A 23,479-nucleotide genomic window follows, 5' to 3' on the forward strand; every position below is an offset into this window, starting at 1 on the left:
TCCACTTCCTTTTAAACCCATTCACACTCCCCTCTCAGGGAGAACACTCCCAAATATTCTGTCAGAAAAGATGTTCCTCCAATTCAATAGACAATAGACAATAGGTGCAGGAGGAGGCCATTCTGCCCTTTGAGCCTGCACCACCATTCAATATGATCATGGCTGATCATCCTTAATCAGTATCCTGTTCCTGCCTTATCTCCATAACCCTTGATTCCACTATCTTTGAGAGCTCTATCCAACTCTTTCTTAAATGAATCCAGAGACTGGGCCTCCACTGCCCTCTGAGGCAGAGCATTCCACACAGCCACCACTCTCTGGGTGAAGAAGTTTCTCCTCATCTCTGTCCTAAATGGTCTACCCCGTATTTTTAAGCTGTGTCCTCTGGTTCGGCCCTCACCCATCAGCGGAAACATGTTTCCTGCCAGAGTGTCCAATCCTTTAATAATCTTATATGTCTCAATCAGATCCCCTCTCAGTCTTCTAAACTCAAGGGTATACAAGCCCAGTCGCTCCAGTCTTTCAGTGTAAGGTAATCCCGCCATTCCAGGAATTGACCTCGTGAACCTACGCTGCACTCCCTCAATAGCCAGAATGTCTTTCCTCAAATTTGGAGACCAGAGCTGCACACAGTACTCCAGGTGTGGTCTCACCAGGGCCCTGTACAGCTGCAGAAGAACCTCTTTGCTTCTATACTCAATCCCTCTTGTTATGAAGGCCAGCATGCTATTAGCCTTCTTCACTACCTGCAGTACCTGCATGCTTACCTTCACTGACTGGTGTACAAGAACACCCAGATCTCTCTGTACTGCCCCTTTACCTAAATGGATTCCATTTAGATAGTAATCTGCCTTCCTGTTCTTGCCACCAAAGTGGATAACCATACATTTATCCACATTAAACTGCAATCTCTCCATGTACTGGAATTGTTCAGCTCTAATACCATCCCAGTAAATAGCTTCCATTACCCCAAATCCTCCAGGGCCCTTTGCAGCCCTGAAATAGACCCAACCCTCCAACTGCAGACAAACAGACTCTCCTGCCCACTTCAAACACTCATGTGCAATTGTCACACCCCCAAAAGCTCTCTGCTCCTCAACCCCCTTTTTAATTTGTGTCCTTCCCCTTGGAAGACAGCATTTCCAGCTGGAGATCAGGGAAAAGCAGGTTGTGGGAGCGGTTTACAAAGAGATAGCAATCGGTTCAGTAAGTGGGCAAAACGCTGGCAAATGGAGCATAATGTGGGAAAATGTGAAGTTGTTCACTTGGGAAGGGGAACAAATGAACAGGGTATTATTGAAATAGGGAGAAACGACAACAGGCTGCAACATAAAGGGACTCAGGAGGGGGGGGCTTGTGCTCACAACACAGAAAGCTAGCACCCAGGGAGCAGCAGGTAATCAGGAAGGGTCATGAAATGCTGGCCCTTATTTCAAGGGGGTTGGAGTATAAGATTAGAGAAGTCTTACCGTGACTGTACAGGGTGCTGGGGACACACATCGGGAGCACTGAGAGCAGGCTTGCTCCCTTTTTTAAGGAAAGATGTTATTTCATGGGAGGCAGCTCAGAGACGGGTCACTGGGATAGTCCCTGAGTCTCATGAGCAAAGGTTAAAGAGGTTGGGGGTCTACTCCCTGGACTTTAGAGAATGAGATGGGATCTCATTGAAACAGGCAGGATTCTAAAGGGGCTTGACAGGGTCAATGATGAGAGGATGGTTCCCCCATTGGGAGAATCTAAGTCCTATATTCACCCAGAGGGCAACAATCTCTCCACACCAACCCAAAAAGTGAAGTCTTGTATGTTTCAATAAGGTCATCTCTCATTTTTCTAACCCCCATTGAGTCGAGGCCCAACCTACTCACCCTCTCCTCATGAGACAGTCCCTCCATCCCCGGGATCAGCCGAGTGAACCTTCTCTGGACTGCCCCCAGTGGCAGCCTGTCTTTCCTCAGATCAGGGAGCCCCAAAACCCTTCACAGTATTCCAGCTGGGGTCTCACTGTGGCCTTGTATAGTTTTAGCAAAACCTCCCAACTCTTATTTGCATTCCCTTTTGGAATACAGGGAGAACTAGCCATTTGGAGACAGAACTGGCTCAAAGGTAGAAGACAGAGGGTGGTGGTGGAGGGTTGTTTTTCAGACTGGAGGCCTGTGACCAGTGGAGTGCCACAAGGATCGGTGCTGGGTCCTCTACTTTTTGTCATTTATGTAAATGATTTAGATGTGAACATAAGAGGTACAGTTAGTAAGTTTGCAGATGACACCAAAATTGGAGATGTAGTGGACAGCGAAGAGGGTTACCTCAGGGTACAACAGGATCTGAACCAGATGGGCCAGTGGGCTGAGAAGTGGCAGATGGAGTTTAATTCAGATAAATGTGAGGTGCTGCATTTTGGGAAAGCAAATCTTAGCAGGACTTATACACTTAATGGTAAGGTCCCAGGGAGTGTTGCTGAACAAAGAGATCTTGGAGTGCAGGTTCATAGCTCCTTGAAAGTGGAGTCACAGGTAGATAGGATAGTGAAGAAGGCGTTTGGTATGCTTTCCTTTATTGGTCAGAGTATTGAGTACAGGAGTTGGGAGGTCATGTTGCGGCTGTACAGGACATTGGTTAGGCCACTGTTGGAATATTGTGTGCAATTCTGGTCTCCTTCCTATCAGAAAGATGTTGTGAAACTTGAAAGGGTTCAGAAAAGATTTATAAGGATGTTGCCAGGGTTGGAGGATTTGAGCTACAGGGAGAGGCTGAACAGGCTGGGGCTGTTTTCCCTGGAGCGTCGGAGGCTGAGGGGTGACCTTATAGAGGTTTACAAAATCATGAGGGGCATGGATAGGATAAATAGACAAAGTCTTTTCCCTGGGGTGGGGGAGTCCAGAACTAGAGGGCATAGGTTTAGGGTGAGAGGGGAAAGATATAAAAGAGACCTAAGGGGCAATGTTTTCACACAGAGGGTGGTACGTGTATGGAATGAGCTGCCAGAGGATGTGGTGGAGGCTGGTACAATTACAACATTTAAGAGGCATTTGGATGTGTATATGAATAGGAAGGGTTTGGAGGGATATGGGCTGGGTGCTGGCAGGTGGGACTAGATTGGGCTGGGATATCTGGTCAGCATGGATGGGTTGGACCGAAGGGTCTGTTTCAGTGCTGTACATCTCTATGACCCCAAATAAAGTCTGAAGTCACAGAACCCCAGGTTATAGTCCAATAGGCCGTGTGCGATTCCCTCCACTTCACCTGATGACGGGGCAGTGCTCTGAAAGCTTGTGATTTCAAATACACCTGTTGGACTATAACCTGGTGCCTCGAGTGACTCTGACGGTGTCGAGCCCGGTGCAGCCCCGGCCCTCCATACTTTGGAAATAAAGACCGGTGTGCTATTTGCCTTCCCGATCTTCCACTGATGATGGAGCCTTTTGTGAGTCACGAATGTGGATTCCCAAATCCCTCAGTGTTGCAGCTTTCTGTAAACATTTCCCATTTCAATACGAAAATAAATCATGTTCAGCCAAAGTGCATGTCTTACAATAACTTCCGTCTCGTACCTCGCTTGCTATCTTCCTTTCCCTTTCCATTTTTCTGCCTGTCTGTCTCCCTCTCTCTGTCTCCCCCACCGCCACCCACTCCCCACCTCCCTCCTCCTCCATCCACCCCCCTTTCCTGCAATCCAGTCTCCCCGTTGAGGGAGAGGGAGCTGGGTGAGGGTACCTGTTCCGAGTGCCGCTGAGTGGAGCATGATGTCGGCCGGATTGTGTGGTTTCAGACCCAGGGCAGAGAGAGGGGTCTTCGCCAGCCCTGGGGGAGAGCGGGCAACTGTAAACAATCAGAACATTGTCGTTAGAGACGGGAGACAGGGGAGAGACGGGAGGGACAGGGGAGACGGGAGAGGCGGGGGAGACGGGGGAGACAGGGGAGAGACGGGAGAGGCGGGGGAGACGGGAGAGGCGGGGGAGACGGGAGAGGCGGGGGAGACGGGAGAGGCGGGGGAGGCGGGGGAGACGGGAGAGGCGGGGGAGACGGGAGAGGCGGGGGAGACGGGAGAGGCGGGAGAGACGGGAGAGACGGGAGAGGCGGGAGAGGCGGGAGAGGCGGGAGAGGCGGGGGAGACGGGAGAGACGGGAGAGGCGGGAGAGGCGGGAGAGGCGGGAGAGGCGGGGGAGACGGGAGAGACGGGAGAGGCGGGAGAGGCGGGAGAGGCGGGAGAGGCGGGGGAGACGGGAGAGACGGGAGAGGCGGGAGAGGCGGGGGAGACGGGAGAGGCGGGGGAGACGGGAGAGGCGGGGGAGACGGGAGAGGCGGGAGAGGCGGGAGAGGCGGGAGAGGCGGGGGAGACGGGAGAGGCGGGAGAGGCGGGGGAGACGGGAGAGGCGGGAGAGGCGGGGGAGACGGGAGAGGCGGGGGAGACGGGAGAGGCGGGGGAGACGGGAGAGGCGGGGGAGACGGGAGAGGCGGGAGAGGCGGGAGAGGCGGGAGAGGCGGGGGAGACGGGAGAGACGGGAGAGACGGGAGAGGCGGGAGAGGCGGGAGAGGCGGGAGAGGCGGGAGAGGCGGGGGAGACGGGAGAGGCGGGGGAGACGGGAGAGATGGGGGAGATGGGGGAGACGGGGGAAACAGAGGAGACGGGAGGGACGGGAGAGACGGGGGGGGACGGGGGGGGGGGGGGACGGTGGGGGGACGGGGTGGGCTGAGTAGATGAACACAAGGAGGGACTCCCTTCTCCCTGTGTGAGAACCCAGCTGGCTCCATGGTGCTGCCTCGGTCACTGGGTATCTCCCTGTGACCATCGCGGACTGCACATCCAACATCAACGAGAGGGACCGTCAGAAAACCTGCTGGCATTTTACAGCACGGGTAATTAGGCTGGAGATGGATACAGGGCTCTGGGGGGGAGAGAGTGGGGGGCAGTGGGATTAGTTTTGGGATTGATCCAGGGCTCTGGGGGGAGAGAGTGGGGGGCAGTGGGATTAGGTTTGGGATTGATACAGGGCTCTGGGGGGAGAGAGTGGGGCAGTGGGATTAGTTTGGGATTGATACAGGGCTCTGGGTGGAGAGAGTGGGGCAGTGGGATTAGGTTTGGGATTGATACAGGGCTCTGGGGGGAGAGAGTGGGGCAGTGGGATTAGGTTTGGGATTGATACAGGGCTCTGGGGGAGAGAGTGGGGGGCAGTGGGATTAGGTTTGGGATTGATACAGGGCTCTGGGGGGGAGAGAGTGGGGGGCAGTGGGATTAGGTTTGGGATTGATCCAGGGCTCTGGGGGGAGAGAGTGGGGCAGTGGGATTAGGTTTGGGATTGATACAGGGCTCTGGGGGGAGAGAGTGGGGCAGTGGGATTAGTTTGGGATTGATACAGGGCTCTGGGGGGAGAGAGTGGGGCAGTGGGATTAGGTTTGGGATTGATACAGGGCTCTGGGGGGAGAGAGTGGGGCAGTGGGATTAGGTTTGGGATTGATACAGGGCTCTGGGGGGAGAGAGTGGGGGGCAGTGGGATTAGGTTTGGGATTGATACAGGGCTCTGGGGGGGAGAGAGTGGGGGGCAGTGGGATTAGGTTTGGGATTGATACAGGGCTCTGGGGGGGAGAGAGTGGGGCAGTGGGATTAGGTTTGGGATTGATACAGGGCTCTGGGGGGAGAGAGTGGGGGGCAGTGGGATTAGGTTTGGGATTGATACAGGGCTCTGGGGGGGAGAGAGCGGGGGGCAGTGGGATTAGTTTGGGATTGATACAGAGCTCTGGGGGGAGAGAGCGGGGGGCAGTGGGATTAGTTTGGGATTGATACAGAGCTCTGGGGGGAGAGAGCGGGGGGCAGTGGGATTAGTTTGGGATTGATACAGGGCTCTGGGTGCTGAACCAGGTGCTGGGTTTGGTGTGGGATGTGCCAGGTCTGTTTGACAATGATCTTTCTGCTCCTTGTCCATTTTCCATCTCGCTGGGGATTCAGGATTCGAGTGGGTTTTATGAAAGATATTTGAAGATAAAAGGGTGAGTTCTCACCCGCTGTGGTGGGACTGGTTGGTCCTCCATCCATTTCCTCGAACGCCTCTCGGTAGCTGTGCATGTTGGGCTGAGGGAGACAAAGTGATGGTTAGTGATGACCCACACTCACCAGCTCCGAGAGACTCACTCGGGAGTGACTCTCACACACTCCTCCACAGCTCGTCCAGCTCACTCTACCTGCTGCTCTCCAACACTGAATACAGGAGGAGGCCATTCAGCCCCTCGGGCCTGTTACACAGCAACAGGAGGAGGCCATTCAGCCCTCTTATGCAGAAACTAGGCTGCAGGCTGATCCCTACCTCTCAAAACCTCCTGTAATATTCCCATCCCAACCCACAACATCCTGATTCCCCACCATGTGGGAGGGGTGTGAGGGATATCAGAGGGAGGGGTGTGAGGGACATCGGAGGGAGGGATGTGAGGGACATCAGAGGGAGGGGTGTGAGGGACATCAGAGGGAGGGGTGTGAGGGACATCGGAGGGAGGAGAGTGAGGGATATCGGAGGGAGGGGTGTGAGGGATATCGGAGGGAGGGGTGTGAGGGATATCGGAGGGAGGGGTGTGAGGGACATCGGAGGGAGGAGAGTGAGGGATATCGGAGGGAGGGGTGTGAGGGATATCGGAGGGAGAGGAGTGAAGGATAATGGAGGGAGGGGTGTGAGGGATATCGGAGGGAGGGGTGTGAGGGATATCGGAGGGAGGGGTGTGAGGGATATCGGAGGGAGGGATGTGAGGGATGTGGGAGCAAGGGAGTGGAGTAAGGGATGTGAGGGAGGGGAGTGAGGGAGGGGAGTGAGGGAGGGGAGTGAGGGAGGGGAGTGGGGGAGGGGAGTGAGGGAGGGGAGTGAGGGAGGGGAGTGGGGGAGGGGAGTGAGGGAGGGGAGTGAGGGAGGGAAGTGAGGGAGGGGAGTGAGGGAGGGGAGTGAGGGAGGGGAGTGGGGAGGGGAGTGGAGGAGGGGAGTGAGGGAGGGGAGTGAGGGAGGGGAGTGGGGAGGGGAGTGAGGGAGGGGAGTGGGGAGGGGAGTGAGGGAGGGGAATGGGGGAGGGGAGTGGGGGAGGGGAATGGGGGAGGGGAGTGAGGGAGGGGAGTGAGGGAGGGGATTCGGGGAGGGGAGTGGGGGAGAGGAGTGAGGGAGGGGAGTGAGGGAGGGGAGTGAGTGTGGGGAGTGGGGGAGGGGATTCGGGGAGGGGAGTGGGGGAGAGAGGAGTGAGGGAGGGAGTGAGGGAGGGGAGTGGGGAGGGGAGTGAGGGAGAGGGAGTGAGGGAGGGGAGTGGGGGAGGGGAGTGAGGGAGGGGAGTGAGGGAGGGGAGTGGGGAGGGGAGTGAGGGAGGGGAGTGGGGAGGGGAGTGAGGGAGGGGAATGGGGGAGGGGAGTGGGGGAGGGGAGTGGGGGAGGGGGAGTGAGGGAGGGGGAGTGAGGGAGGGATTCGGGGAGGGGAGTGGGGGAGAGGAGTGGGGGAGGGGAGTGGGGGAGGGGAGTGAGGGAGGGGAGTGAGGGAGGGATTCGGGGAGGGGAGTGGGGGAGAGGAGTGAGGGAGGGGAGTGAGGGAGGGGTGTGAGTGTGGGGAGTGGGGGGGGGATTGGGGGAGGGGAGTGGGGGAGAGGAGGGTGAGGGAGGGAGTGAGGGAGGGGAGTTAGGGAGGGGATTCGGGGAGGGGAGTGGGGGAGAGGAGTGAGGGAGGGAGTGAGGGAGGGGAGTTAGGGAGGGGATTCGGGGAGGGGAGTGGGGGAGGGGAGTGATGGGGGGGAGTGAGGGAGGGGAGTGGGGGAGGGGAGTTGGGGAGGGGAGTGGGGGAGGGGAGTGGGGAGGGGAGTGGGGGAGGGAGTGAGGGAGGGGGAGTGGGGAGGGGAGTGGGGGAGGGAGTGAGTGAGGGGAGTGGGGGAGGGGAGTGAGGGGGGGGAGTGGGGGACGGGAGAGTGAGGGAGGGAGTGGGGGAGGGGAGTGGGGGAGGGGAGTGAGGGAGAGGGAGGGGAGTGGGGGAGGGGAGGTGTGTGAATGGACCGCGCGTTCTCTCTCTCTCTCACCTCACGGGGGCGCCCTCCTGGGTTCGCGGCGATTGAGCTCGCTAACTCGGGGGAGACACAGCGGACTGGGGAGAGCAGGCTGGGGCTCCGCGGGCCACTCTGCCCATCATTCTCATACTGTCCCTCGCTGGCTGTCCGCCTTCTCACACCCGCTCCAACCCCCTCGGGGCTCGTGGCCTGGGACCGAATTCCTGGGTCAAAGGGTAAACGCACAGTTCGTCATCCAATCACCATCAGCTCCGGGAGCACAACCCCCTCCCTCTCCCCCAGCATCGACCCCCTCCCCCTTCACTGACCCCCCTCCCCCATCACTGTCCCCTCCCCCATCACTGACCCCCTCCCCCATCACACACCCCCTCCCCCATCACTGACCCCCTCCCCATCACTGACCCCCTCCCCATCACACACCCCCTCCCCCATCACTGATCCCCTCCCCCATCACTGACCCCCTCCCCTGTCACTGACCCCTCCCCATCAATGACCCCCTCCCCCGTCACTGACCCCCTCCCCAATCACTGTCCCCTCCCCGTCACTGACCTCCCTCCCCCATCACACACCCCCCTCCCCCATCACTGACCCCCTCCCCCATCACTGACCCCCCTCCCCTGTCACTGACCCTTCCCCATCAATGACCCCCTCCCCCGTCACTGACCCCCTCCCCCGTCACTGACCCTCTCACCATCACTGTCCCCTCCCCCATCACTGACCCCCTCCCCCATCACACACCCGCTCCCCCATCATTGACCCCCCTCTCGATCGCCCACTCCGGGCCCACTCTTGTGAGTTTGAAGCCCTTCCTGCTCCCTGCACAGTACGATCCCAGTTTGATTCTCTCGGGCTGTGACCGTCCTGCCCTGATGCTGCGTGCTCCTATTCCCTGAGGGAGGATCTTGAAGTGAATAACTCTTCCAGCCTGTTCAGCCATGCATGGCTTAGCCCCCACCTCAGTGCCCTGTTCCTGTTTTATCCCCGTGCTCTCTATCCCTTTACCCGAGGAACTCTACCCACCTCCTCCTCAAAAACATCCAATGTTTTGGCCTCAACTGCTTTCTGTAGCAGAGAATCGCCCAGGCTCCCCATTCTCCAGGAGATACATTCCTCCCCATCTCAGTCCGAAATGGTTCACCTCGCATCCTCAGACTGTCTCCCCCCAGCTCTGGACTGGCCCACCATCAGGAACATCCTTTCTGTGTTTACCCTGTCTGGTCATATTTGAATTTTATGGGTGTTTTGAGATTGCTCCTCGTTTTTCGTAACTCCAGTGAGTATCGTCTTAACTGGGCCACTCTCCCCTTGTACAGAGCTGAAAATATGTTGCTGGAAAAGCGCAGCAGGTCAGGCAGCATCCAAGGAGCAGGAGAATCGACATTTCGGGCATAAGCCCTTCATCAGGAATGAGGAGAGTGTGTCCAGCAGGCTCAGATAAAAGGTAGGGAGGAGGGACTTGGGGGAGGGGTGTTGGAAATGCGATAGGTGGAAGGAGGTTAAGGTGAGGGTGATAGGCCGGAGTGGGGTGGGGGCCCCTCCCCCAAGTCCCTCCTCCCTACCTTTTATCTTAGCCTGCCTGGCACACTCTCCTCATTCCTGATGAAGGGCTTATGCCCGAAACGTCGAATTTCCTATTCCTTGGATGCTGCCTGACCTGCTGTGCTTTGGCCAGCAACACATTTTCGGGTGGGGGCAGAGAGGTCAGGAAGAAGATTGCAGGTTGGGAGGGCGGTGCTGAGTTCGAGGGATTTGACTGAGACAAGGTGGGGGGAAGGGAACTGAGGAAACTGGAGAAATCTGAGTTCATCCCTTGTGGTTGGAGGGTTCCTAGACGGAAGATGAGGCGCTCTTCCTCCAACCGTCGTGTTGTTATGTTCTGGCGATGGAGGAGTCCAAGGACCTGCATGTCCTTGGTGGAGTGGGAGGGGGAGTTGAAGTGTTGAGCCACGGGGTGGTTGGGTTGGTTGGTGCGGGCGTCCCAGAGGTGTTCTCTGAAACCTTCCGCAAGTAGGCGGCCTGTCTCCCCAATATAGAGGAGGCCACATCGGGTGCAGCGGATGCAGTAAATGATGTGTGTGGAGGTGCAGGTGAATTTGTGGTGGATATGGAAGGATCCCTTGGGGCCTTAGAGGGAGGTCTCTACCGCATCTGCTCCCAGGAGGACCAGTTCCAATACCGTACAGCCCAGATGGCCTCCTCCTTCAAGGACCGCAGATTCCCCCAGACGTGATCGACGATGCCCTCCACCGCATCTCCTCCACTTCCCGCTCCTCCGCCCTTGAGCCCCGCCCCTCCAACCGCCACCAGGACAGAACCCCACTGGTTCTCACCTACCACCCCACCAACCTCCAGATACAGCGTATCATCCGCCGTCATTTCCGCCACCTCCAAACGGACCTCACCACCAGGGATATATTTCCCTCCCCTCCCCTATCAGTGTTCTGGAAAGACCACTCCCTTCGTGACTCCCTCATCAGGTCCACACCCCCCCACCAACCCAACCTCCACTCCCGGGCATGGGCACAGTGCACAGGAAGCAGTGTGCCCCCTTGCAGGGGTCAATAATGAGGGGGCATCATCTTAAATCGAAAGGCAGGAGGATTAGACGGTAATTGAGAGCGGTGAGGGTCTGGACACACTGTTGGGGAGGTGGGAAGCCTCACAACGTTTAGGAAGAGCTTGGATGAGCATCGGGAATGTCATAACATTCAAGGTTATGGGTGGGGAAGTGAGGTGGGTGTAGGTGGGAGTGTATTTGTAACAGTACAGATCTGATAGGCAGAAGGGTGTGTGATTCTATCATAGCAGGTTCTCTCACCGAGTGGGATGTCAGTGCCCGAGGACGATGTCATGGAGCACCCAGATACATGCGTCGTCAGGGTTGGTGCCAGAACTTACCCACCTGCACCATAGCAACCCATACCACCCCCCAATCAGAAGATTCTGGGTTGGAATGTAGCACTGGTTGTGTGCCCTCCCTCACTCCATCCCACCCATTGCTTTGTTATTCAGTGAGACCGTGGCTGACCCCATCACTCAACACCATTCCCCCACTCTATCCCCTTCATATTGTTGGTCTGTAGAAATCTATCACCTCCTACCTTGAGCATACTCAGTGACTGAGATTCCACTGTCACCCTGGGGCAAGGAATACCAAAGGATCACCTCCCCCGTCCCACCCCCCCACGACCCTGAGTGAAGATACCTCTCCTCATCTTAGCCCTAAGTGCCCCTTACCCTGAGACACCGTTTCCCAGTTCTCAATCCCTGCCTTTATTCAGAGACTCTGCCCTCAATTCGGACACCACCCTCACCCCAACCCCAACCACAACACGACAAACCCTTCGGTGTCCAAAATGAAGACAGGAATAGGCCATTTGGCCCCTCCAGCCTGTCCCACACCTGCTCCACATTCTCCGCTCTCACACTCCTGATAATGCCCTGATAGAGGAATGGAGATCTCCACCTCCTCCTGCTATTGGACGGAAATCCCAGTGGTTCTCACATTTGTTAGGGTGGACACCTTTGAACGGTGGATTGACAGGGCCAGGAGGCCTCTGTTCTCTTGTGTGTCCACATCTCACTCTTCCAGGTGAGCAGCTGTCCCTTTAAGGTCATCCTCAAACAGCCCCAACTGTGACCAGCCATCACTTACTCTGATTCAGTCAGAGCTTCCACCTCCAGGGTTAACAGTTTGACAGAGACAGTGGGAAAGGTGTATGTTTACCCAGAGTGAGCACGCTCTGTTCCTTGTTGATCCAGTCAGGACTGGAATACAGAGAGCTTCAGTGTGACTCCCTTTCTAATACTGTACCCAACCCTCACAATGGCATTTTACCCTGCCCTTCCAACAGGCAATACCCAGAAGGGGACCTTTAATTAGGAACAAGATGTATCAGCATTGGAGGGGGCCATTCAGTCCCTACGGAGTCAATTACACAGGAACAGGAAGAGGCCATTCAGCCCTCTCTTCGAGCCTGTTATGCAAGAATAGGAAGTAGGCCCATTCACCTGTCCCTATCTCAGGAGCAGTGTTCCTAATGTACACACACTGCTCTATCCTTTCTGGCTGAAATTCTGGAGGTCCCAAGTGGTATACAATTCAGTCGAGAGGTGTTTTTGTCCTGAATCTCGATGGCAGGAGATGCTGTATTACCTTGGGGCCTGTTTTAGATTTTACAAGAATGATTTACTCTGTTTATTACGTCTCTATGACAACCATCGAGACTAACACAAGCCTGTTTGAATTAGAGAGCGACGGGAGGCCAGAGAAATTTCTAGATCTGACAAGAGAGGAATGGAGGAACTATTCAGTTCTCTGCAAATATTTACAGCTTCCTGCACATGGGAAATCCTCGATAAAGAAGGCAATTAAAAACTTTACAAAAGTGGACCCCTCCCTTCCAAAGTCATTAACCTCGGCACTGGCTCAGTTGCCTTACTCACCCAACCCTGTACAATAATTACACGGTGCGTGGATCAGGAGTGTGACAGTGACATTCCTCTACTCATTCACAGGGCGAGGGCATTGTTGGCTGAGTTCCCTCAACTCAGCACCGCCCTCCTAACCTGCAATCCTCTTCCTGACCTCTCCGCCCCCACCCCACTCCGGCCTATCACCCTCGCCTTGACCTCCTTCCACCTATCCCACCTCCATCGCCCCTCCCCTAGTCCCTCCTCCCTACCTTTTATCTCAGCCTGCTTGGCTCTCTCTCTCTTATTCCTGATGAAGGGCTCATGCTCGAAACGTCGAATTCTCTATTCCTGAGATGCTGCCTAACCTGCTGTGCTTTGACCAGCAACACATTTGCAGCTTATTACCCATCGCTAATGACCCAGAGGGCATTTAAGAGTTAACCCCATTGCTGTGGGTCTGGAGTCACATGTAGGCCAGACCAAGTAAGGATGGCAGTTTCCTTCCCTAAAGGACATGAGTGATAATGTGAAGACAGAGTGATAATGAGTGTGGAGAGAGTGAGTGATAGTGAGTCTGATACTGTGTGTGACAGTGAGAGTGAGTGTAACAGTGAGAGTGTGACAGTCTGGAACATACTCAGTATCTGAGCTTCTGAGGTTGAGAATTCCAGAGATTACTGTCATGATTTGGAGGAGCCAGTGTTGGACTGGGATGTACAAAGTTAAAAATCACACAACACCAGGTTATAGTCCAACAGGTTTAATTGGAAGCACTAGCTTTCGGAGCGCTGCCCCTTCATCCGGTGATTGTGGAGGACACAAGTGTAAGACACAGAATTTATAGAAAAAGTTTACAGTTTGATGTAACTGAAATTATACATTGAAAAATACCTTGCTTGCTTGTTGAATTTTTCATCTGTTCGAATACCATGATATTCTTTCATGTGTAAATCACAAGGCTTTTTAAATATAAAAGTTACATTCTCAGGTTAACTGTAACAATTGGTGTCAGCCCAGATAATGCTGAAGGTGTTAGCCCCTGTGTTCTCTGTCTGTGCTATAATGGTCAGACTGATTCTACTCTAAAAAAGAGATTTGCAGAATCACACATGAGAGACCTGGGTTCAATTCCCACCTCAGGCAGCTGTCTGTGTGGAGTTTGCACATTCTCCCCGTGTCTGTGTGGGTTTCCTCCGGGTGCTCCGGTTTCCTCCCACAGTCCAAAGATGTGCGGGTCAGGTGAATTGGCCATGCTAAATTGCCCGTAGTGTTAGGTGAAGGGGTAAATGTAGGAGTATGGGTCTGGGTGGTGTACGATTCGGAGGGTCGGTGTGGACTTGTTGGGCCGAAGGGCCTGTTTCCACACTGTAAGTAATCTAATCTAACCACACAGCGCACCTCACACCAACATGACACCGATTGTTAAAGTTCACTTGAGAATGTAACTTTATAAAAGTTCTGTGAGTTACATATGAAAGAACTGAAAGAAATGGTCATTCTCAAAGATGAGAGACTTAACAAACAATCCAGGTCTTTTTCAATATATAATTTCAGTTACATCACACTGTAAACTTTTGCTATAAATTCTGTGTCTTACAATCTTATTCTCCACAACCACCTGATGAAAGTGCAGCACTCAGAAAGACAGTGCTTCCAGCTAAATCTATTGGACTATAACCTGGTGTTGTGTTATTTGTTAAAAGAGGTGATCAGGTGGGTGTGAGAAGGTGGATTTGAGGGAATAACCATGACCATATTGAACAGTGGAACTGACCTGATGGGCTGGATGGTTTCCTGCTGCCTCTGAATTGTATGTTGGCATGAATGAATAAATTCTTCCTCATATTAAAGGGTTTGAGACTGTGTCCCTGGCTCCAGGGGAACCATCCTTCCTGTATTTCCTCGGTCTATCCCTTTAAGAATTCTATGTTTCTCTGAGATACCCTCATCCTTTTAAACTCGAGTGACCACAATGTGCTGTAATAAACACAGTCCACAGAACAAGGTAAATGAGCTGGTATTGCCAATTGAAATGGGCAGGGATAATGCTGTGAGTATCACAGAGATGTGGCTGCAAGGGGTTCAGGGCTGGGAATTAAATATCCAAGGATACACGTCCTATCGAAAGGGCAGGCAGGTGGGAGGAGGGGGAGAGTTGCCTTGTTAGTGAGAAATAAAATTAAATCGATTGCAAAATGTGATTTAGAATCAGAAGAGGTAGACTCTGTGTGGGTAGAGCTGAGGAACAGCAAAAGAAGAAAAAGACGCTGTTGGGAGCTGTGACCAGGCACCTGAGCAGACATCAGGGAAAGAAAATAAATCAACAACTAGAAAAGGCAGTGTCACATTAACCAGGGGGGACTTCAATATGCAGGTGGGCTGGGAAAATCAGGATGGGAAGCAAGTCCAAGTGAAGGAATTTGTGGAATGTCTGCAAGGTGTGTTTTGGAGAGTCCACTCGGGAACAGGCAATTCTAGATTTGGTGACGTGTAATCAGGCAGACTGGATTCGGGAGCTCAAGGAGTGATCATAATGGGAGAGAATTCACCCTGCAGTTTGAGAGGGAGAAGCTGGAATCAGATGTAACTGGATTATAATTGAGTAAAGATAACGACAAAAGCATGAGGGAGGAGCTGGCCGGAGTGGGTTGGAAGGGGAGCTGAGTGGGGAACGCGGTGGAGCAGCAATGGCAGGAGTTTCTGGGATAATTCGGGAGGCAGAGCAGAAATACATCCCAAGGAAGAAGAAATATTCTGAGGGGAGGACGAGACAGCCATGGCTGACAGGGGAAGTCAAGGACAGCTTAAAGACAAAAGGAAAAGCAGACAATGTGGTGATTTAAAAACCAGCAGAGGATAACTGAACAAACAAAAGGGAGGAAGAAGATGACATTAATTTTTATTCATTCATGGGATGAGGGTTTTGCTGGCTGGGCCAGCATTTATTGCCCATCCCAGGGACTAGTTAAGAGTCAACCCCATTGCTGTGAGACTGGAGTCACGTGTAGGCCAGACCAGGTAAGGATGGCAGTTTCCTTACCTAAAGGACATTAGTGACCCAGATGGGTTTTCCTAAGAGTTGACAATGATTAGACTCTAAATTCCAGATTTTTTATTGAATTCAAATTTTACCATCTGCTATAGCTATAGTTGGAGGGAATCCTGTGGGACAGGATGTACATGTATTTGGAAAGGCAAGGACTGGTTAGGGATAGTCAACATGGCTTTGTGCGTGGGAAATCATGTCTCACAAACTTGATTGAGTTTTTTGAGGATGTGACCAAGAAAATAGAGGAGGGCAGAGCGGTAGACGTTGTCCACATGGTCTTTGACAAGGTCTCGCATGGTAGCCTGCTGACCAAGGTTAGATAGATCACATGGTATCCAGGTGAGCCTGTCAATTGGCTACAAAATTGGCTTGAAGGTGGGAGAGAGAGGGTGATGGTGGAGGGTTGTTCAGACTGGAGGCGTGTGACCAGTGCTGTGCCACAAGGATCGGTGCTGGGTCCACTGTTGTTCGACATTTATATAAATAGGTTGGATGAAAATATAGGAAGCGTTGTTAGCAAGTTTGGGGATGACACTAAAATTGGTGATATAATGCTGGACGGTTACCTTAGAGTATAATGGGATCTTGATCGGATGGACCAATGGGTGGGGAGTGGCAAATGGAGTTTGATTCAGATAAATGCGAGGTGCTGCATTTTGATAAGGAAAATTAGGGCAGGATTTATGTAGTTAATAATATGGCCCTGGGGCATACTGTTGAACAGAGAGATCTAGGGGTGTAGGTACATCGTTCCTTGAAAGTGGCACCAAAAGATGACAGGGTGGTGAAGAGGGCATTTGGTATGCTTGCTTTCAGTGGTCACAGCACTGAGTGTAGGAGTTGGGAGGTCATGGTGCAGCTGTACAGGACATTGGTGAGGTCACGTTTTGAGGTACTGTGTCCAGTTCTGGTCACCCTGCTACAGGAAGGATGTTATTAAACTGGACAGGGAAAGATTTCCAAGGATGTTCCCGGGACTGGGGGGTTCGATTTATAAACAGATGCTGTATAAGCCTGGGATGTTTCCCCCTGGAGCACAGTGACGGTATGGAAAGTGATAAAATCATGAGGGGCTTAGATCAGGGAAATAGAAAAGGTCTTTTCCCCAGGGCAGGGGAACCCAAAACTAGACAGCATAATATATGGTGAGAAGGGAAAGGACGCCTGAGGGACAACGTTTTCACCCAGAGGGTGGTTTGTGTGTGGAATGAGCTGCCAGGGGAAGTGGTAGATGCAGGTACATTTACAGCATTAAAAAGACTGAAAATGTGTTGCTGGTCAAAGCACAGCAGGCTAGGCAGCATCTCAGGAATAGGGAATTCGACATTTCAAGCATAAGCCCTTCATCAGGATGAAGGGCTTATGCTCGAAACGTCGAATTCCCTATTCCTGAGATGCTGCCTAGCCTGCTGTGCTTTGACCAGCAACACATTTTCAGCTGTGATCTCCAGCATCTGCAGACCTCATTTTTTACTACAGCATTAAAAAGACATTTGTCAGGTACATTGCTGGGAAAGAGTTAGAGGGATATGGGTCAAATGCAGGCAAATGGAATTAGTTTTAATTTGGAAAACCTGGTCAGCATGGATGAGTTGGGCCGAAGGGTCTCTTTCTGCGCTGCATGCCTCGATGACTCAATACTTTCCAATTTCTCTCCATTTAAGAAACATTCTGCATTCCTGCTTTTCCAACCAAAGTCAATGACCTCACACTTGTCACATCGCATTTCATCTTTCACATCTTGCCCTGGTCGTCAGTCTGTCCAAAGCGCTTTGAGACCTCCTTATATCATCTCACTGTTAACATTCCATACACTGCCAAAGCTAAAGAAGGGTGCCTGGACCCGAAATGTTCACTCCAATGTCTCCACATTAATGCTGCCAGACCTGCTCAGTCTTTCCAGCAATTTCTGATTTTGTTTCTGATTTCCAGCATCTGCAATTCTTGGTTTTCTTGAATCCTTCGACTGCTCTTTTACTATTTACATATCTGTAGAAGTCTTTGGGATTCCCCATGTTAGCTGCTAGTGGTTTCTCTTAATTCTTACCTGCTTTTCTTATTTGCTTTTTTTTTAAACCCCCCTCTACATCTTTGATATTTCTCTGGCTTATCAATTGTACTTTTTGGATGTAGGTATCACCTATACAGTGTGTTCAAAAAGAATGGGTACCCAGTGAACACAGTCCACCGATTTCTCAGCAACAAACCCAAACGCGCAGACAAAACACGTCCAGAAACCCTAGCCACTCTCCCCTATATCAAAGACATCTCGGAAATGACTGCCAGACTACTCAGACCCCTTGGCATCATGGTAGCCCACAAACCCACCAACACACTAAAACAGCAGCTAATGAACTTGAAAGACCCACACAGACAACAAGCAAAACTAATATCATTTACAAAATACCGTGCAAGGACCATAACAAACACTACATTGGACAAACAGGCAGAAAACTAGCCACCAAGATACATGAACACCAACTAGCCACAAAAAGACATGACCCTCTCTCACTAGTATCCTCACATACTGATGAGGAAGGACACCACTTCAACTGGGACAACACATCCATCCTAGGACAAGCCAAACAGAGACACACACGAGAATTCCTAGAAGCATGACATTCCAACCGGAACTCTATCAACAAACACATTGACTTGGACCCCACCTACCACCCCTGAGAAAAAGAACAGGAAATGACATCACCAACCAAAAGAAACCCAAACAGATAAATAGAAAATATGCTCTTATATGTCTCAATTAAGTCACCTCTCAATCTTCTCTCTAATGAAAACAGCCTCAAGTCCCTCAGCCTTTCCTCATAAGACCTTCCCTCCATACCAGGCAACATCCCAGTAAATCCCCTCTGAACCCTTTCCAAAGCTTCCACATCCTTCCTATAATGTGGTGACCAGAACTGGACGCAATACTGCAGGTGCGGCCGTACCAGAGTTTTGTACAGCTGCAGCATGACCTCATGGCTCCGGAACTCAGTCATGATACTGGTGAGTGACTTCACCAGGCCAGAAACTCCAGGGACACAACGCCGAGAGTGACGAATCCTGGATCACGTTATAAACAATGACAACTGCTCAGATAACATAAGGTATCTGAGAAACTCAGGAACTGTTTGATGTGGGTCACCCGCCAAAGAAAACTAACACAGTCATTGTCAGACAGTAGGGAGAGAAAGCTGAAAATAAAACCTTTGATCAAATGAATCGTGAGAGAGCAGTCAGGGGTTGGGCACTGGCAGCGTTCCTCAGTCAAACAGCCCGCTCTGGAATGTCTGCCCCCAGACATCGGGACAGAACAACAACAGGATAATCTTTGAAACACCAACTGTCCCCTCAGAGGCACTGAGAGAGAGGTCTGTAGTAGCCCAGGGCAGTGGGAGCAATGCTCATGGGATTGTATACAGGAGAGGGAATCCGTCCCCTCCCAGGGTAAAGGGGGAGATAACCGACATCCTGACCATAATATTCAGGAGAATTAAAATCATATTGCCGTATCTAACCCACCCACTCCTCCCCCATTCCATTTCCCATCTCCCTCAGCCTCATCCACAGTCTCCCGACATCTTTCCATCCCACGCAATCACCATTAACTGAGCTGAAACTGTGTTGCTGGAAAAGCGCAGCAGGTCAGGCAGCATCCGAGGAGCAGGAGAGTCGACGTTTCGGGCATGAGCCCTTCTTCACAATTAACCCACAAACTCAGAGAATGTTCTGGAGACCTGGACTCAAACCCTGGCATGGTCATTGCTCTCCCCCCACCCCCCCTACCCCCAACACCCTTCACTCCCACCCCCCCTACTCCCCTCACCCCCCCACCTTCACTCCCACCCCCCCTCACCCCACCCCACCCTTCACTCCCACCACCCTCACCCCCCACCCTTCACTCCCACCCACCCTCACCCCCCACACCCTTCACTTCCATCCACCTTCACCCCCCCACACCCTTCACTTTCATCCACCCTCACCCCCTCACACCCTTCACTCCCACCCTTCACTCCCACCCCCCTCGCCCTTCCTCACCCTTCACTCCCACCCACCCTCACCCCCCACACCCTTCACTTCCATCCACCTTCACCCCCCCACACCCTTCACTCCCACCCACCCTCACCCCCCCACACCCTTCACTCCCACCCACCCTCACCCCCCACACCCTTCACTCCCACCCTTCACTCCCACCCCCCTCGCCCTTCCTCACCCTTCACTCCCACCCACCCTCACCCCCCACACCCTTCACTCCCACCCACCCTCACCCCCCCACACCCTTCACTCCCACCTACCCTCACCCCCTCACACCCTTCACTCCCACCCACCCTCACCCCCTCACACCCTTCACTCCCACCCACCCTCACCCCCCCACACCCTTCACTCCCACCCTTCACTCCCACCCCCCTCGCCCTTCCTCACCCTTCACTCCCACCCACCCTCACCCCCCACGCCTTTCACTCCCACCCACCCTCACCCCCCACGCCTTTCACTCCCACCCACCCTCACCCCCCACACCCTTCACTCCCACCCACCCTCACCCCCCCACACCCTTCACTCCCACCCACCCTCACGCACCCACACCCTTCATTCCCACCCACCCTCAGCCCCCACACCCTTCACTCCCACCCACCCTCTCCGCCACGCCCTTCACTCTCACCCACTCACACCCCCCACAGCCTTACCTCCCACCCACCCTCACCCACCCACACCCTTTACTCTGTGGGAAGCTAGGGAAGTGATTGCTGGGCCTCTTGCTGAGATATTTGTATCATCGATAGTCACAGGTGAGGTGCTGGAAGACTGGAGGTTGGCAAACGTGGCGCCACTGTTTAAGAAGGGTGGTAAGGACAAACCAGGGAACTATAGACCAGTGAGCCTGATGTCGGTGGTGGGCAAGTTGTTGGAGGGAATCCTGAGGGACAGGATGGACATGTATTTCAAAACCAAAGGACTGATCAGGGCTAGTCACCATGGCTGTGCGTGGGAAATCATGTCTCACTGACTTGGTTGAGTGTTTTGAAGAAGATTGATTGGCAGAGTACAAGATATTCTCTATACGGACTTCAGCAAAGTGTTCAACTAGGTTCTGTGTGGTAGACTGGTTAGCAAGGTTAGATCATGTGGAGTACACGGAGAGCTAGCCAATTGAACACAAAATTGCCTTGAAGGAAGGACACAGAGGGTGGTGGTGGAGGGTGTTTTTCAGACTGGAGGCCTGTGACCAGTGGAGTACCACAAGGATCGGTGCTGGGTCCTCTACTTTTCGTCATTTACGTAAATGATTTGGATGTGAGCATAACTGGGCGGCACGGTGGCACAGTGGTTAGCACTGCTGCCTCACAGCGCCTGAGACCCGGGTTCAACTCCCGACTCAGGCGACTGACTGTGTGGAGTTTGCACATTCTCCCTGTGTCTGCGTGGGTTTCCTCCGGGTGCTCCGGTTTCCTCCCACAGTCCAAAGATGTGCGGGTCAGGTGAATTGGCCATGCTAAATTGCCCGTAGTGTTAGGTAAGGGGTAAATGTAAGGGTATGGGTGGGTTGCGCTTCAGCGGGTCAGTGTGGACTTGTTGGGCCGAAGGGCCTGTTTCCACACTGTAAGTAATCTAATCTAAAAAGTAATCTAATCTAATAAGAGGTACAGTTAGTAAGTTTGCAGATGTAGTGGACAGCGAAGAGGATTACCTCAGATTACAGCAGGATCTGGACCAGATGGGCCAATGGGCTGAGAAGTGGCAGATGGAGTTTAATTCAGATAAATGCAAGGTGCTGCATTTTGGAAAAGCAAATCTTAGCAGGACTTACAGGGTTTATGGTAGGGAACCTGGGAGTATTGCCGATCTAGGGGTACAGATGCACAGTTCCTTGAGAGCCGCAGGTAGATAGGATAGTGAAGAAGGCATTTAGTATGCTTTCCTTTATTGGTCAGAGTATTGAGTACAGGTGTTGGGAGGGCATATTGCGGCTGTACAGGACATTGGTTAGGCCACTGTTGGAATATTGCGTGCAATTCTGGTCTCCTTCCTATCGGAAAGATGTTGTGAAACTTGAAAAGGTTCAGAAAAGATCTACAAGGATGTTACCAGGGTTGGAGGGTTTGAGCTACAGGGAGAGGCTGAACAGGCTGGGGCTGTTTTCCCTGGAGCGTCAGATGCTGAAGGGTGACCTTATAGAGGTTTATAAAATCATGAGGGGCATGGATAGGATAAATAGACAAAGTCTTTTCCCTGGGGTGGGGGAGTCGAGAACTAGAGGACATAGGTTTAGGGTGAGAGGGGAAAGATATAAAAGAGACCTCAGGGGCAACTTTTTCACACAGAGGGTGGTACATGTCTGGAATGAGCTGCCAGAGGATGTGGTGGAGGCTGGTACAATTGCAACATTTAAAAGGCATTTGGATGGGTATATGAATAGGAAGGGTTTGGAGGAACAAATGGGACTGGATGGTTAGGATATCAGATCGACATGGACGAGTTGGACCGAAGGGTCTGTTCTGTGCCGTATAATTCTACAAGTGGAGCAGGACTATTGTAGATCGGTGAATAATCCCCTGTCAGATGCAGTCCCTCAGGTTTGTGAAGGTTATTACAGCTCGGGGTGGATACTGGGATAACCCTGACCCTGAGCTCAGGAGCTGAGGCCACCGAGGGAGCCAGCAGTGAAATGCCAGAGCTAGCAGGGCGTGGCCATTCCATTGCTCGATGGGTGATCATTGTAGGACGGAAGGTAATGTCAGGGCAGGATGTGAAAAATGATTCACTGACTGATGGCCAGCAGCTGCCAACTCAACACTCCCCTCAAACAGAAGCTAAAACTGACCATATGAAACACCGAACAGCCTTCCCGGAGAACCAGGCATCACGGATAAGGCAATCTAAGCATTAGATACTGCAGCAGGCCATTCAGCCCATCTAGCTGATAATCTGTGACAGCATGAACCCAGAGATAACTGTCAGTCTCAGATTACAGAATGCCAAGTGCTCCCCAGCATCTGGAGCTGTTACAGCAGAGAGTTCCAGACATCCACTGCCGTGTAGTGGGAAAACATGTCTCTAGATTTCAGGATAGTCGGGCCCTGATTTTAAGGCAATGTACACTCTTGGCAATCCTCCTCAATGAGAAGCGCATCTCAATGCCCACCCCACTGGCTGTTTTATAAATTCAAAGCTGAGTGACAGTGGGGGAGGAGAGGACCAGAAGATAGGGAACGAGGAGAGTCACTCAGGGTTGGACAGCGGACTGAGGAAGTCGGAATTATTTTTCTAAATTATTCTTTCAAAGACCTGAGTGTCGCTGTATTTTATTGCCTGTCCCTAGTTGCCCCTTGAGAAGGTGGGGGTGAGCTGCCTTCTCTACACTGTCCCCCATCAAACACTCCCAGGACAGGAACAGCACGGGGTTAGATACAGGGTAAAGCTCCCTCTACACTGTCCCCCATCAAACACTCCCAGGACAGGAACAGCACGGGGTTAGATACAGGGTAAAGCTCCCTCTACACTGTCCCCCATCAAACACTCCCAGGACAGGGACAGTACAGGGTTAGATACAGGGTAAAGCTCCCTCTACACTGTCCCCCATCAAACACTCCCAGGACAGGAACAGCACGGGGTTAGATACAGGGTAAAGCTCCCTCTACACTGTCCCCCATCAAACACTCCCAGGACAGGGACAGTACAGGGTTAGATACAGGGTAAAGCTCCCTCTACACTGTCCCCCATCAAACACTCCCAGGACAGGAACAGCACGGGGTTAGATACAGGGTAAAGCTCCCTCTACACTGTCCCCCATCAAACACTCCCAGGACAGGAACAGCACGGGGTTAGATACAGGGTAAACCTCCCTCTACACTGTCCCCCATCAAACACTCCCAGGACAGGGACAGTACAGGGTTAGATACAGGGTAAAGCTCCCACTACACTGTCCCCCATCAAACACTCCCAGGACAGGAACAGCACGGGGTTAGATACAGGGTAAAGCTCCCTCTACACTGTCCCCCATCAAACACT

The 23,479-nt window shown here is 52.7% G+C and overlaps 1 protein-coding gene across 13 annotated transcripts in view; it reads right to left on the reverse strand.

Annotated features, from left to right (window-relative positions):
- tns1b (tensin 1b) overlaps positions 1–23,479 on the reverse strand; it is a 592,899-nt gene that overhangs the window by 49,645 nt on the left and 519,775 nt on the right. For all 13 annotated transcript variants that reach the window (XM_060828194.1, XM_060828191.1, XM_060828193.1 and 10 more), the window contains 3 exons: positions 8,023–8,213; positions 5,995–6,064; positions 3,712–3,816 (listed from right to left, as the gene is read on the reverse strand). In XM_060828194.1, coding sequence (XP_060684177.1) covers positions 3,712–3,816; positions 5,995–6,064; positions 8,023–8,213 — 366 coding nt within the window. The remainder of the gene's footprint in view (positions 1–3,711; positions 3,817–5,994; positions 6,065–8,022; positions 8,214–23,479) is intronic.

Source organism: Hemiscyllium ocellatum, chromosome 7, assembly GCF_020745735.1.
Source record: "Hemiscyllium ocellatum isolate sHemOce1 chromosome 7, sHemOce1.pat.X.cur, whole genome shotgun sequence".
NCBI classification, from domain to species: domain Eukaryota; kingdom Metazoa; phylum Chordata; class Chondrichthyes; order Orectolobiformes; family Hemiscylliidae; genus Hemiscyllium; species Hemiscyllium ocellatum.